Source organism: Peromyscus eremicus, chromosome 6 (genome assembly GCF_949786415.1).
Source record: "Peromyscus eremicus chromosome 6, PerEre_H2_v1, whole genome shotgun sequence".
NCBI lineage: Eukaryota > Metazoa > Chordata > Mammalia > Rodentia > Cricetidae > Peromyscus > Peromyscus eremicus.
Window position 1 is genome coordinate 71,589,234 of NC_081421.1, and position 15,914 is coordinate 71,605,147.

At 50.2% G+C, this 15,914-nt stretch overlaps 1 protein-coding gene across 1 annotated transcript in view; it reads left to right on the top strand.

Moving 5' to 3' along the window:
- The window catches only part of Notch2 (notch receptor 2), a 102,511-nt gene extending 86,651 nt beyond the window's left edge, over positions 1-15,860 (top strand). Inside the window, exons 24-34 of the mRNA XM_059266602.1 lie at positions 76-188; positions 831-1,336; positions 2,743-3,090; positions 3,918-4,060; positions 4,176-4,386; positions 5,190-5,286; positions 7,041-7,206; positions 8,401-8,702; positions 9,870-10,017; positions 10,642-10,739; positions 11,517-15,860. Coding sequence (XP_059122585.1) covers positions 76-188; positions 831-1,336; positions 2,743-3,090; positions 3,918-4,060; positions 4,176-4,386; positions 5,190-5,286; positions 7,041-7,206; positions 8,401-8,702; positions 9,870-10,017; positions 10,642-10,739; positions 11,517-12,902 — 3,518 coding nt within the window. The 3' untranslated portion in view covers positions 12,903-15,860. The remainder of the gene's footprint in view (positions 1-75; positions 189-830; positions 1,337-2,742; positions 3,091-3,917; positions 4,061-4,175; positions 4,387-5,189; positions 5,287-7,040; positions 7,207-8,400; positions 8,703-9,869; positions 10,018-10,641; positions 10,740-11,516) is intronic.
- Positions 15,861-15,914: the final 54 nt, after the last annotated feature.

Genomic DNA, 15,914 nt, shown 5'->3' on the forward strand with positions numbered 1-15,914 from the left:
CCAGGAGGGCGGCCTTTAGTGTCTCCAAGTTAATATTCGTACCTTTTAAAGCTGCCGCTTATTTTCTGTCCTAAGGCCGTCACTGTGAAACCTTCCTGGATGTGTGTCCCCAGAAGCCTTGCCTGAATGGAGGGACTTGTGCGGTGGCTACTAACATGCCCGATGGCTTCATTTGTCATTGCCCCCAAGTAAGTGGCCTGCCGCGGATGTAAGGGACGCCCCCTCTTCCATATGTCCTCTGGAGCTGAGGCGAAGCCCACATTTCCGAGCCCTCCAGAAGGTGCTAGGGTGTTAGTGCCGGGTCTGGGTCTTCCCTGTATTCAGTTGTTCCCGTCATGCCTGTCAGCCTTCAGAGCGTTGAGGGGAGACCGCCATGGTGTGATGACCCCTTGAAGTGGGCCAATGCCCTGGCTGCCCAGCCTTGGGCTTGCTGCAGCCGCCCCAGGCGTGCTGGGCGGAGCGCTGTGCTGCTCCTGTTCTTTAGCAGCGACCCCTGGAGAGTAAGCGCCTTCTCAAACTAGAAGGAAGCGCAATGTTAACTGTCCTCTGTGTAGACACCTTTGCTGCTGCCAAAGGCTGGAAGCTGCCCTGCACAGAGAGTGTTGTGTGACGACACCTAGAGGACACCTTTCTCATAACAACCTTAGAGTGGGAGCATGCCACCCTGGTCCCATGGGGCCATCAGCCCTCACCCGCTGGCTGATTTGAAGAGGTTGTTTCTAGAACATCTTAATCACGTGCCCAGTCTTTATCTCCCCAGGAGTGTAGGGGAGAGTGGGGTGAGCTCTTAGATCCCTCTGCCCTCCCCCTTCCTTTACCACTTCTTACAGGGGTTCTCCGGGGCAAGATGCCAGAGCAGCTGTGGGCAGGTGAAGTGTCGGAGAGGGGAGCGGTGTGTGCACACAGCCTCGGGACCCCGCTGCTTCTGCCCTAACCCCAAGGACTGTGAGCCGGGTTGTGCCAGTAACCCCTGCCAGCACGGAGGTACCTGCCATCCTCAGCATCAGCCTCCTTATTATTCTTGCCGCTGCTCTCCACCGTTCTGGGGCAGCCACTGTGAGCTCTACACAGTCCCCACCAGCACCCCTCCTGCCACCTGTCTGAGTCAGTACTGCGCTGACAAGGCTCGGGACGGCATCTGTGATGAGGCCTGCAACAGTCACGCCTGCCAGTGGGATGGAGGAGACTGTTCCCTCACGATGGAGGACCCCTGGGCCAACTGCACCTCCTCGCTTCGCTGCTGGGAGTACATCAACAACCAGTGTGACGAACTGTGCAACACCGCGGAGTGCCTGTTCGACAACTTCGAATGCCAGAGGAGTAGCAAGACCTGCAAGTAAGAGCCTGGACCTTCAGCCGCGGAGGGGCCTGTCACTAACACACTCAGTCTCCTGTCCTCGCTCCTAACCACTCCAGCTGCGGCCCCAGCCGCCTCTGCATTTCAGATGGTGCCAGCCCTGCCCCATCGCACGCTGCCCTGTTTTTCCTTGCTGACAGAGGGCCGGGACTGCTCACTGCCTAACCATCCCCTCTCTCTGCCTCTCTCTGCCTTCTCACCTGCTGCTCTTGCGACCTCCTGGGGGAAATACCCTCTCAGGCAGCCTCCGGCCTAGCCTGCTGCAGGATGGATGGACAGGTCTGTACCACTCTTCCTTTGCTCACTCCTCTCCTTAGGACTAGTGTCCCCATCTGAATAGGGGACATAAGCTAAGGCCTCTTAGGTCTCCTGTTCGTCAGTGTGGCAGATATGGTCTATGTGGTAACCTTTGTGTTAATCATTGCACTTAACCCCAAGCGATTCCCCCACAGCTTTGGGAGGCATAGGTATTGTTAGAGATCTTCCCTGGAAGGTTAAAGAGCTTGCCAGAACATACATAGCTGCTGGAGACGTCTACTCTGTCGAGCAGATGCCAAGTTCTGCCAAGTGGTACAAATAGAAATAGCAAGGGGCTAGGGTGGGCGAAGAGAGTTGAGTGGAGGACCAGTTGGAGTTCTCATCCCTTGCCTGGTATTTCGGGGGCAGTTGTGTGTATGTGGGCACACATGCATGTGTGTGTGTGTGTGTGTGTGTGTGTGTGTGTGTGTGTTTGAGGCAGCATCCCGTGCAGCACAGGCTGGCTTTAAATTCCTGAGTCTTATTAAACTCCTGATCCTCCTAGTTCTGCCTTCCGGGTGCTGAGATCACAGTCTGCACCACCACACCCAGATTTCTCTTGACAACTGAAGGAGGGTAGATGAGCTAGATCTCACATCCTGTATGAACGTCTCCCTGCCTCTTACCGTCTGTAATCCTCTCACTCCTGCATGAGAACGAGCGGACCATGTTGGCACACTCCTCTGTATAGCCCTGAGATAGCTCAGGGTCTGGAGCAAGCTGGGACACCTTTTACTTCTAGAACCCTTCCCTGCCTTACTGAGTTCATGAAGTAGAGAGAAGCCTGAGCCTAGTTGAGTTTGGCTTCAGATATCCACTCTCAGCGAAAATTCTGCTCCTAGTATTACTGGCTGAGTAGGACCCACTACACACACACAGGATGAGTGTGGTATTACTCCTCCTCCGGGAGGCACAGGGTGATGTTGAGCGGCACAGCTGTGTAGCCCACGGTGTCGGGATATATGATTTATGGAAAGTTTCTCTGGGTATTGGGGTCCTGAAAAGGAGCTGGGAAAGGTGGGTAGGAAAGTCTGCAGTCAGCCCCGTGTGTTCTGAGCCCCTTTCCCTGGTCTCTCTCCCCTGACTAGGTATGACAAATACTGTGCAGACCACTTCAAAGACAACCGCTGTGACCAAGGGTGCAACACGGAGGAGTGTGGCTGGGACGGGCTGGACTGCGCGGCCGACCAGCCCGAGAACCTGGCAGAGGGCACCCTGGTCATCGTGGTGCTCCTGCCCCCGGAACAGCTGCTGCAGGATTCTCGCAGCTTCTTGAGGGCACTGGGCACCCTGCTCCACACCAACTTACGCATTAAACGAGACTCTCAGGGTGCTCTCATGGTGTACCCCTACTATGGGGACAAACCAGCTGCCTTGAAGAGGCCGAGGATGTCACGCAGGTCTCTTCCTGATGAGCAGGAGCAGGAGATGGTAGGGTAGGTTTGAGTTTCTGAACTTTGAAATACCCAAAGGATGGTGCTTGCAAGTGGCTCATAAAGCTGAGCACTGTGATTCATAACACAAATACTCAGCCCACCAAAACGGTCTAAATCGAATGCTCCTCCATTTCAGACAAACATCCTAGCCACTTAGATAAAGATCTGCCTTGACTGAGGGGTCCTGAAGGATAAGCTAGAGCGAGTAGAAGGCAGGTGTTGGAAAGGACTTCTTAAGGGCTGGGATTCGAAATCTTTTTCCAGGGTTGCTTAGGGCCTTTATTCATGATGTACCATTCGAATTCATTATTGCCTCATCTTCAAGACCCTCCGTTTGTGTGCTCGACACGAGCGGTAATCCTCAGTTGTTCTGCTGTTCATGTCCCACTGTTTGTGACATTCAGTGACGTTTAGCCCTCCTGCTTGTGATGAGTGCAGACTCTTAGGAGAATGTGGGCCCCGACACACAGAGGCGTGTTTTTAGTGAAGGCTAAGGGCCACTGCGCAGGTGGGGCTGGGGGAGGGTGAGATCACCAGAACCCATGAGAGAGGAGCTCCGCAGGCCAGCTGTTCCCCAGCTGCTTGTTCTGTGTCACCCCGTCTGCAGGCTTCTGTCAGCCAGACTGGGATGTGAGCCCGCCTGGGTGGGAATCCATGCCCAGCATCTGAAGGGTCCTCGTTTCCGAGTTCGTTCTCCCAGGGGTGGAAAGGTGGACGCGGAGGGAGGGAAGGGGGGACCACAGGAGCCTTTCTAACTGAGCCTGCCCCACCTGACCCTTCCTTCCTTCCTGTCCTTCCCCTTCCCCTCTGTCCTTGTCACCCCAAAGCTCTAAGGTGTTTCTGGAAATTGACAACCGGCAGTGCGTCCAGGATTCAGACCAGTGCTTCAAGAACACAGACGCAGCAGCAGCTCTCCTGGCTTCTCATGCCATCCAGGGGACCTTGTCCTACCCGCTGGTGTCTGTCGTCAGTGAGTAGCATTGGTTTTGAAGGGAACAGACTGGGAAAGGACTTCCTTGGGGCTCACCCTTGCGACACTAAGAGGTTGGTGTCCTACAGCACTGTCCCTGTCTTGGAACTTTCAGGTGAACTCGAGACTCAGAGGGGCGCCCAGCTTCTCTACCTCCTTGCGGTTGCTGTTGTCATTATCCTCTTCATCATCCTGCTGGGGGTGATCATGGCCAAACGAAAGCGCAAACACGGCTTCCTCTGGCTGCCTGAGGGTTTCACCCTTCGCCGGGACTCCAGCAATCACAAGCGCCGTGAACCCGTGGGGCAGGATGCTGTGGGGCTGAAGTAAGAGGGTTTTCCAATAAGCCACTCTTCACAGGGATGAGCCCAGATGAGCAAATAGGCATATCTTCCTGGGTCATAACTTCAAACTCTAGACTCTGCCTTTCGTCACCCCGACCACGACTCCTCACGGCTTGTCCAGGTCTCTGAGCACAGCTGCGTCTTTACTGGGCATGCGTGTTCCAGTGGTGCTCAGAGTCTGAGTTTGAGAACACTTTGGTTATTGGTGAGCCAAGAAAGGATGAATGCTCAGAAATGTCACACAGACTATTGCTCATCATGGCTGCTAGGATGGCTCAGTAGGCCACAGTGCCCCCCGCCAAGCCTGAGGACCTGCGTTGGGTCCCCAGTACCCACGTGGTGGGAGGACAGAACTGACTTCAAGTTGTCCTCCGAGTGTGTAATGTGATTACAGGAGCTGGAGAGATACCTTAGGGGTCAAGAACACGAACTGACCTGGGTTCAGTTCCCAGCACCCACGTTGGGTAGCTTACAACCCCTGTAACTCCAGCTTCAGGGGAGCTGACCCCTTTAGCTTCTGCAAACACCTGAACTTACATGCTCAGATACACACACAGATATAGATAGATAGATAGATAGATAGATAGATAGATAGATAGATAGATAGATAGATAGATAGATAATTTTAAAAAATATAATAATGTGATTTTTAAAAAGTACTGTGCATCCTATCATGTTGGGCCATGACAGGTGATAGTCTGGGAGTATGCTGGCAAAATGTTGAAAGCAACTATATTTGTTCAGCCGTAACTTGTCCTCTTTTTTTCCCTCTGAATAATCATCAGAAATCTCTCAGTGCAAGTGTCAGAGGCTAACCTGATTGGCTCTGGGACAAGTGAACACTGGGTTGATGATGAAGGACCCCAGCCAAAGAAAGCCAAGGTAAGCTGTCCTAGCAAAGCCCTCCTGCTAGCCAGCATGAAACCACATTCCAAGTTTTTCTTCTTCCCCGACAGTGGCTTTCCTAGACCCTCAGGAACAGCAGGGACCTTTGGAGTATTGACAGTCTTGGTTGCCCATGTATATTCTTCAGGGAGACTATTGTAAAATAGTAAAGCAAGCCTGCTTTCTGGCCCGTATGTCATGCTCATGTTTGTTGAGTCAGGACTGGCATGTGAGTGCTCACGGTTCCCTTTATGGATACATCTCTGGCACTTCTATAAGAAGAGATGGGATTATACAGTAAAGAAAGCCAAGGCCATTAATTTCCGGGCAGGTGACTGAGCATAATGGTTAAGAACATTGCCTTAAACCAGGTGTTGTGGTCCCAGCATTCTAGAGGTTGAGGCAGAATCTCAAGTTTGAGGCCAGCCTGAGCTACCTCCAAAACTAAACAAAATAAACAAATGAAAACAATGCTCTAGTCACCCTGAAAACATGTACAAGTAACATTATACAGAGAAGGTTACATTTAGAGATATATATGCATTCAACAAGAGTTAATGAAAAAAGAGGCCTGAGTTTGAAAGACAGCAAGGAGGGTTATATGGGAGGGTTGGAGGGAGGAAGGAGAAGGGAGAAATGATGTCATTATAATCTCAAAAAAATGAAAGAAGTAACAACAACAAAAGCCATTGTTCTAGCCAGTCAGAACCAGATTCAGATCCAAATCCTGCTACTTTATGGTGGTTACTTAAAACCTCTTTGTATTTAATATTCCTTGTTTATAAAATAGCAGTAATAATAATAATAATAATAATAATAATAATAATAATAATAGCTCTTTCCTTTCTGAGTTGTTGTGAGGAATCAATACAGCAGTTTCTAGAATGCCTCTTGCCTATTTCTTATTACAAAGAATTCAGGAAAGCATAGATGATTTTACACTTACATGGTTGTTTCTCCTCGTTCTCCCTCAATGCTTGCTCTTGGTTGAGTACTGTTAGTGCAGGCAGGCAACCTTGAGCAAGGTTTATTCTCCCTCCCCAAGAACCTTCCAGCTGAAAGAAAAGCAAAATACTGCATGCTTTCTCTCACATGAGCAATCTATATTTAACTAATACAGAGATAGTTAGGGCCGGAAAAATATACACAAAGGGGGATTGTTTGGAAGGGGGGAAAGTGGGGTGGGGTGAATATATCAGCAAGCTATAAAGATACGTTTGTAAAACCTATTGTTTTGCACACTAAATTTAAATTTTTTTAAAGAAACGTAACTTACAGTCTGCTGATGTTACGGTGCCATATAACACATGCCACATGGTCAGCTGAGTAAGTAAAGAGGAACAGCTTTTTAGAGCCAACAAGAGTGAAAATCTAATTCCATTTGAAGAGCAAGTACGAGTTGGTCAAACAAAGTTGGACGAGACCATTGTAGACAGAGAGAAGCAGCAGGCAGACCCTGAAATGAGAATATGATACTTTGAGCATCTAAAAGTAGCATGTTAGGGCTGGAGCCAGGAGCCATCCCTATTGGGGTGGAGTATGGGTGAGTTGTCCAGATACATAGACGTAAGTGGGGACCACAGCTGAGAGCAGTGGGAAGCCACAGTGGTTAGTGACAGGGACAGTTAGAATGGGAAGAATGGAAATACAGAGTGGAGGTTAAAAGAGATGGGGGGAGACTGCCACTCCTCAGCCCCCATCAGCAGCTTCTGGAGGGCTCAGGTTAACGAGGGGAACTATCTTCCTTATAGACTGAAGATGAGGCTTTGCTCGCAGAAGATGACCCCATTGATCGACGCCCATGGACACAGCAGCACCTGGAAGCTGCAGACATCCGCCGGACTCCATCACTGGCACTCACTCCTCCTCAGGCCGAGCAGGAGGTGGCTGTGCTGGATGTGAATGTCCGAGGCCCAGGTCAGGACCGGGCCTTACCCTCTTTAGTTCTGCATTTCTCCACCTGGCCAGGTGCTCCTGCCAACTGCACAGGCACTAAATGAGCTTGAGTAAATGTGTGTGAGAGAAGTACAGCCATGGAGAAATTCTGAACCTGGGGATAATGAATCCGTGTGACTCGGAATCCATGTAGAAGTCGGATAGAGTTGTTCTCTGGCCTCCACATGCATGTTATGGCATATGCATACGCATGCACACACCATTCTCATACAGTAATTTATGTGCTATGGCACATGTGCATGTGTGCACACCATACACATACAACAAGATAAATGTTTAAGTATTTTTTTATTTATGGGCTGGAAACCCAGGATCAGTGGTTAAGAGCACTTTTTGCCTTACAGAGGACCTGGATTCAGTTCTCAGCACCCATATGGCAGTTCACAACCATCTGGAACTCCAGTTCCAGAGGATCCAGCACCATGGTGCAGAAATACATGTAGGCAAGACACTCATACACGTTAAATAAATAGATCCTTAATTTTTTTTTAATTAAAAATGTAGATTTCAAAGAAAGGGAAGGATTTTGCAATACTTTACGTACAACATACTGAGAACAAGCAGACTAATTAAATGAGTTAGATTTTAGGGGGATAGAAAAATAGTATCCATCTTAGTCACTGGTCTGTTGCTGTGAAGAGACCCTGTGACCAAAGCGAAGTAGTAAAGAGCTGCATCCTGACAGGAAGGTGGGAAACGAGACAGACACAGATCAGAGACACACCTCCTCCAACAAGAGCACGCCCCCTAGTCCTTCTGAAGTAGTGCCACCCCCAGTAACTGAGCATTCAAATACATGAGTCTGCGGGGGCCATTCCTATTCAAACCACCACAGTATCCCACCATAGAGCGTGGAGAACTAATTTAGTTCCTGTCTTAGCCATAGAGGTTTATATTATCTTTTTAAAATGTTGTCTAGTTTAAGACGTCATCACCCCACTTGAACTTGTTCAGGGTAAGGAAGAGCCCCCGGATCTGAAGGCAGCTGTTTTCCCACACTTTTCACGTGACCGTCATTGCCATGTACAACCCGTCACAGTCACTACAAGCACAGGGAATTCCCTTCCCATAGCGTGATGGTGTTCAGCAGAATGGTTCCGGTCATGGGTTCATTTCCTTTGCTTTGGACATGTTTGGAACTTTCCCTTCCTGCAGATGGGTGTACCCCTTTGATGCTGGCGTCTCTCCGAGGAGGCAGCTCAGATCTGAGCGATGAGGATGAAGACGCAGAGGACTCTTCTGCCAACATCATCACAGACTTGGTCTACCAGGGTGCCAGCCTTCAGGCACAGACAGACCGGACCGGCGAGATGGCCCTGCACCTTGCGGCCCGTTATTCGAGGGCTGATGCTGCCAAACGACTCCTGGATGCTGGTGCAGATGCCAATGCCCAGGACAACATGGGCCGCTGCCCTCTTCATGCGGCAGTTGCAGCGGATGCCCAAGGCGTCTTCCAGGTGAAGAGCTTAAGAGTTGGTTTGAATGTGAAGGATGAGGCGGCTCGGGCGTATGCTGTGATAGAACGCCATGTCCAAGGCAACTCAAAATAGAAAGACTTCAATGGGGCTTATGCTTCCAGAGGATTAGAGTCCACCATGGTGGAGTGGAGGCGTGGTGCCGGGAACAGCAGAGAGCTCACACCTTGAACTGCAAACAGGAGGTGGAGAGTAATTGGGGATGACACAAGTCTTTTTCAAAGCCTGCCCCCGTGACATACTTCCTCCAGCAAGGCTACACCTCCTACTCCAACTGGGGTCCAAATAATCAAATGCCCCCCTCCCCAAGACTTACTGGGGACATCACATTCACACCGCCACAAAGCTTTTGCCACAGCCCTAAAAGCCTGAGTTCAGTCCCCAGGGTCCACAGAGTAAAAGAAGAGAACTGCCTTGATTCCTGCAGGTTGTCCTCCGACCTCCACATGGGGACCATAGCACAGACATGCCTGCACACACACAAAATACGATAACTTTCACGGGCCTGGAAAGTTTCAGCTTTACTAAAACACTGCCTCGTTGAATTCATCCAGAAGTCGTTGAGGAATTAGTTCTGCTTGACAGAAGAGGGAGGAAAGCCAGCTGACCCACTTTGAATAGCCAGAGAGTGATTCAGTCAGCAGCAGGGTTCTGAATCTTCTTCAGCAATATTTTGATGTACAAAGATGCCTCACAGATGCACAGGTCAGATGGGGGCAGTAACTGGTCCAAATCCTTTAGTGTTTACTCTCTGTATGGCTCTGCCTGTCTGTGGACATCGTCAGTTGACAGTGTATTCCTTGATACTCCATTATTTTAACCTGATGAAAAAATTGGAAATGTTCTGGATGACCTCAGGCTGTATACGTGATTGAAGTTGTGATACCCCCCTCTCCTCCACAACACACATATTTCCCTTGCCTTAGAAAGCAGAATATCATCCTGATGGGCCAGTATGTCCTGATCGTCTATCAGTGGTTCATCCATTTATTCAGCAACCATGTAGTGATTAGCCATTATAGTGTCTAGGGTAAGAAGATAGCACAGTTTTTCTGCCCTCTAGGAACACCCAGGGTAGCTGCAGTTGGAATGCTTTTGTTTTGTTCTTTTTCTTCATCTAAGGGACCCTTGTCTCTGCCTCTCTTCCAGATTCTGATCCGCAACCGCGTAACTGACCTAGATGCCCGCATGAACGATGGGACCACGCCCCTGATCCTGGCCGCCCGCTTGGCTGTGGAAGGAATGGTCGCAGAACTGATCAATTGCCAAGCAGATGTGAATGCAGTGGACGATCATGGTAGGGACAGGGCTTTGGGCTCTTGTCTGCAAAGCACATCCCGAAGCAAGAGAATTGTCACACGCCCCTGAGAGAACTTCTCAGATCTGAATCCTTTGGAGAGTCTCTCATTCTCTTCCCCATTGTTCATAGAGTCTTCCCTCAGCATGCCGAGGCAGTAGGAGTCCCTAGATTGAGCTGAGAAGTTTGGGCTTGTTTTGTTTTGTTTTGTATGAGGGTTTTTGAACCTCAAAGAATGTTCATGAAAAGTTTGCCTGCATGGGTTCCTTGCCATAACCACTCTCAATATGGGAGTGGATTCACTAGGGGGGTGGTTGTGAGATATGCTAAATATGCACTTGGTGTAAAATAGAATGTTTGCTGTCTTCAGTATGTGAAGGTTGTGCATGTGGAAGACATGCATTTTACACACCAGGGCTCCTTTTGTCTAGGCTCCCAGACTGTTCTGGAATAGTCTGAGAACACAAGGAAAGGAAAATACAACTGTGCTGTCCTGTGAGCTCCCTCAGCCACTGACTTCCTGCTGCTCCTCAGGGAGTTCAAGCTTTGCTTAAAAAGAAACCACAGTGCTTTGCTTGGTGCCCTTCTGCCCTTCTGTGTCCTTATAAACTGTTCCCCCTGCAGGAAAATCCGCCCTCCACTGGGCAGCGGCTGTCAATAATGTGGAGGCGACTCTTCTGCTGTTGAAAAATGGGGCCAACCGAGACATGCAGGACAATAAGGTAAGCTCAGAGCCTGGCCATGCTCTTCTCAGTGTCTTCTTTAGGAGACCACATGGGGAAGCTTTTTGGCGTAACCAGGTCCAGAGACCCTGAAGGAGAATAAGGGCTTGTTGGGACGGAGCATCTGCCTGTTGAGTGCTCAGTCATCACGCTGTCCTGAAAATAACTTGGTGTGACCCGCGTGCCTTTCTTCTCAACAGTGTCTGCTCTGGGACACTCTTGTTCACGCTCACCACCATTTCTCACTTTCTTCCCTTTCTCTGTGTGCAGTTCTGAGTTTTTCTGTCCTTGGGTGCCATGGCACACTCCTGTGTGAGCTGCCTGCCAGGGTCCCTCCTTTTTCCTCTTTCATTTGCTGCTTTTCCTTTAGTTCAGTTCTTTCTTTCCCATCCTCTCCCCCGCCCACCGCCGTGTTCTGAATTCCTTGCATGCTTTGGTTTCTCTTGCTCTTTTCTTATCTGTAACCCTAACCCTCTCAGCACTTCGTAAGCTTGTCTCTCTTAAATGAATCTCTGGCTCGGAGGCCTGCTTTATTTCATGGACTCCTGTGTAAGAAGAGGGTGCTCCTAAGAGCGCAGTGGGTCCTTTGGGAGAAATGAGATCTCTGTGGAAATCACAAATATACATTCAGTACATAGGAAGATGTACTGGAAGACCAGAGCATTAGCATTTCCTAGGGGAAGCACTTAGAAAACACATATAAAGAGATAAAAGAGTAAAGGTAGAACACTCTTATGTTCTCTGAGTATTAAAATGTGTTCTTGGGTGTTTCTTCAGGAGGAGACACCATTGTTCCTTGCCGCCCGGGAGGGAAGTTACGAAGCAGCCAAGATCCTGTTAGACCATTTTGCCAATCGGGACATCACAGACCACATGGACCGCCTTCCCCGGGATGTGGCTCGGGATCGCATGCACCATGACATTGTTCGCCTCCTGGACGAGTATAACGTGACTCCAAGCCCTCCAGGGACTGTACTGACATCCGCTCTGTCACCTGTCCTGTGTGGGCCCAACAGGTCTTTCCTCAGTCTGAAGCACACCCCAATGGGTAAGAAGGCTAGACGGCCCAACACCAAGAGCGCCATGCCCACGAGCCTGCCTAACCTTGCCAAGGAGGCCAAGGACGGCAAGGGGAGCAGGAGGAAGAAGTCTCTGAGCGAGAAGGTCCAGCTGTCCGAGAGCTCGGTGACTTTATCCCCTGTTGATTCTCTCGAGTCTCCCCACACATACGTTTCTGACGCCACATCCTCTCCCATGATTACATCCCCTGGAATCTTACAGGCCTCGCCCACGCCTCTGCTGGCCGCTGCTGCACCAGCTGCACCCGTGCATGCCCAGCATGCGCTGTCTTTCTCCAGCCTTCATGAAATGCAGCCTTTGGCTCCTGGGGCCAGCCCCGTGCTTCCCTCCGTCAGCCAGCTGCTGTCCCACCACATCGTCCCCCCAGGCAGTGGCAGTGCAGGGAGCTTGGGCCGGTTACATCCAGTTACTGTCCCAGCGGACTGGATGAACCGCGTGGAGGTGAATGAGACCCAGTACAACGAAATGTTTGGCATGGTCCTGGCTCCGGCTGAGGGAGCCCACCCTGGCATAGCTCCCCAGAGCAGACCGCCAGAGGGGAAGCACATCCCCACCCAGCGGGAGCCCTTGCCCCCCATTGTGACTTTCCAGCTCATCCCAAAAGGTAGCATTGCCCAGGCAGCCGGAGCTCCCCAGACGCAGTCCAACTGCCCTCCAGCTGTCGCAGGCCCCCTGCCCGCTATGTATCAGATCCCAGAGATGGCCCGCTTGCCCAGTGTGGCTTTCCCACCTACCATGATGCCCCAGCAGGAGGGCCAGGTAGCTCAGACCATTGTCCCAACCTATCATCCATTCCCAGCCTCCGTGGGGAAGTATCCCACACCCCCTTCCCAGCACAGCTACGCCTCCTCAAATGCTGCTGAGCGAACCCCCAGTCACGGAGGTCACCTCCAGGGTGAGCATCCCTACCTGACACCATCCCCAGAGTCTCCTGACCAGTGGTCGAGCTCCTCACCCCACTCCGCTTCTGACTGGTCAGACGTGACCACCAGCCCTACACCCGGAGGTGGAGGAGGAGGTCAGCGGGGACCTGGAACACACATGTCTGAGCCACCACACAGCAACATGCAGGTTTATGCGTGAAGAGTCTGCCTCAGGCGTAGAGATGGAAGTGCCTATCACACATGCTGCTGAGGAACAAAGGCAGGTTATCCGAGGAGAAAAGAAGAACCCTCTGTAACAGCTTTGAGAGGCAGGAGAGAAGACACTCCCGACTTTCCGACAGCCAGAGAATCACTATTATCATCTTCACTGAATATCTGCAGTTTTAGGGGGAGGACTCAGCTCCTACTAACCTTTGACCATCAGGTGAGTTCATGGAGATGCAAGATGAATGCTAAACCTTGAGACTCACTCTCTCCTTTTTGGAGAATACAATGGGTGCCTTTTATAGCCCAGACATTCTTGGAGCTTGAACATCATTTTGAGCCCGGGGGTCTTCTGTATCCAGGAGAAGATTCTGCCCGAGAGTCGGACTGGGCATTGTGCCTGGGATTCTGCCCAGGTCAGCCTGTCTTGTCTTCTCAACCCCGGAAATGGCCTTGACTTCTCCTGGTGCTCTCCTCTCTGCACCTGTCTGTGGTTGATCCGTCAGCGTATAATAGGCAAGACTTCTGTGCTTTTCATCATTCCTGCCCTGGAGAACAACTTCTGCCTCCTGTTCCCACATGCCCAGCACCCCAGAGGAGCCTCACAGGGTTTACTCTGGTCATGGTTCTCAGCCTTGGCCTTTGAAGTATGCTTCTATGGAAAACGCACACTCTGCAATCTTCATGTTTCATTCCTAAAAGGAAGGACCCCTTCTGAACCTGCACCTTAATTCTCTCCCCCGTGGGTAGGTGCGGGGGCTCATGTACACTCACCGGGGGAAGGATCTAAGTTGTTCTTCCGTCTGTTGGCCTGTCAGTATAAAAGTGTACTCTAGGAGGCCTAGGTACTATGACATTCCCATCTTGTTGTAAACCGGGAAAAGTGGGAGAAGGTTGGAATGACCAAGAGATAAGCTAACTCGCCCGAGAAGCAATTCCCCACCTACAGGCCCTCCGTTGACTGCCACTGTGAAGCACATTTACCCCCAAGTCCTAGGACTCGTTGATCCAGCAGATGAAGGTACCCTTGGCTGCTGCACTTGCTCCTCACAGATGCCTTGCCATTTAGACGGAACTTGCCTGAGGCTCAGGGGACCCAGTGACTGTCGCCTTCCTTCTGACCAGTTTTCTTTCAGGTCCGAGGCTGGTGTGTTGGATTCCCCCCACACTGTGTGGTCTGAGTGACTGGTGCACACAGTGGGTTCTCAGTAAAGACATGGAGTCTGTGTTCCTGTTGCGGAAGCGGAGAACGGACGGTCTCCTGAGCACACCTGATGAAGCAGCCTTTGCTCATCTTCGCTGCGTTCCCTTCCTTCCCTAGAGTCACCTTCAGCTGACGATGGCTGAGACCCGCTCCGCATTGTCCTTGTGTTCATATTAAGATGGTACCTCATCCAAACATGCTTCCTGTGTGGTGGTCTCAGTGGCTTCCCAGACTCTCGAGAGCAGAAGCATTTTCGTCAGTTGTAAAATCAGGACAGTAGTTTTCTCCATCTTCCCCTCAGTCAGTTCAGAATCGGCCCTGTGGCCACCCCATCGCCTCTCCCTGGTGCCATGATGCCCATGACACTAGGAAGATGAGCTCTGCTGGAGCTTTGTGTACATTAGCAGGTGGATCACCTGGGGGGAGGGGGGGTGTTTGTTTGTTTTAGGATTTTTTTTGTTGTTTTAATAATAATAATAGTCTTTATTCCTGCGATAGTTGAAATAATTGTCTCCCCACTCATTCGTCAGTTTGTGACCCCCTGTATTAACTCTGTGTCTGTTACCATGGTAGTCTGTAAACACGTGGGAATATTTAGTCCCATCCAAGTTCATTTAATCAACAAAAACAATTTGCTCCGTCCTGGTCTATGGCAGATTAAGTTTGGTCATTTGGTTTTTATTCTCATGTGGTAACATCATCCTACCAGCCCTTTTCATGGTGTATAGACATTTTATTGCCCTAAATGGTGACTGTCTCCCCATGGACCCATCAGTCAGTCCCAAATCAGGAGAGCCTGTGTAAGTGGACCTCTCTGCCCCCCAGCTCTAGTACCACTGCCTGGGAACAGCCCCAGCCTCTAATGCAGCCACTGGGTCTGTGATACACTGGTCCTTCCCCAGACACGATGGAGAACAAACTTGCCATTTCTCCTTCAAGGATCTCTCAAAGCGAATCCTTTGGGTTTAGGAGGAGGGATGTGAAAGCTGCCATTACAGACAACAGGCTGCAGAGATGAGGCCCGCACTGCCAGTCAAGCATCCGGTCCATCCCTTAGATGTTAGAACTCTTGGCCTATGTAGTGTATAGGAAAGGGAGGGGAGCGGGTAATCCCTTTCTCATGGGATCTTAATCAGAGGCTCAGTTCTTATGGGACACATCCTTTAGTCCGTGCATAGATCCCTGTTTTGGATTTATTTTTATTTCTATGAATTCTTCCTTTCTTTGACCTCCACATGCCTTTGAGGATTTTTTTTTAATGTTCTTTTTGTTCTAAGCATCGTTTTCTGACTTATGTGGTGGTGGGGGGATTGAAGGAAAGAGAGACTGAGTAAAGATCGCAGCGAAAGGCTTCAGCACACTTGGTTGACTGTGGTTGCTCATGAGCCTTGCCTAGAGAAGAACCAAAGGTGTGACGACTTGTTAGCGTGTGGTTTCAGAACCTAGACTTTAACCAGCGCCTTGAATGTATGAGGACTGTTTGGAGGGACACGCGTCTATGTCCTGAGGCCCCCACCCATAACTGTTTTGGTACTATGGCAACTTGCTTGTGTACATTTCCCTGAAAAGTGTCATTATATCTGTTTGTATGAGAAACTCAGTAACCAGAAGATGACTGCATGTTCCTGACTAAACAGAAGGAAAGTGCACAGTTTTTACTTTAAAATTTTTCATTCTAAAAGTAGCTTAAGATGAAATTTATATGAAAACATTTTTATCACAAAATAAAAAAAAAAGATTCCTTGTCAAGGCTCCGTGAAGTCATACTCCGCCCTTTTCTGACTCTGGTGCCCCTTATTCTAC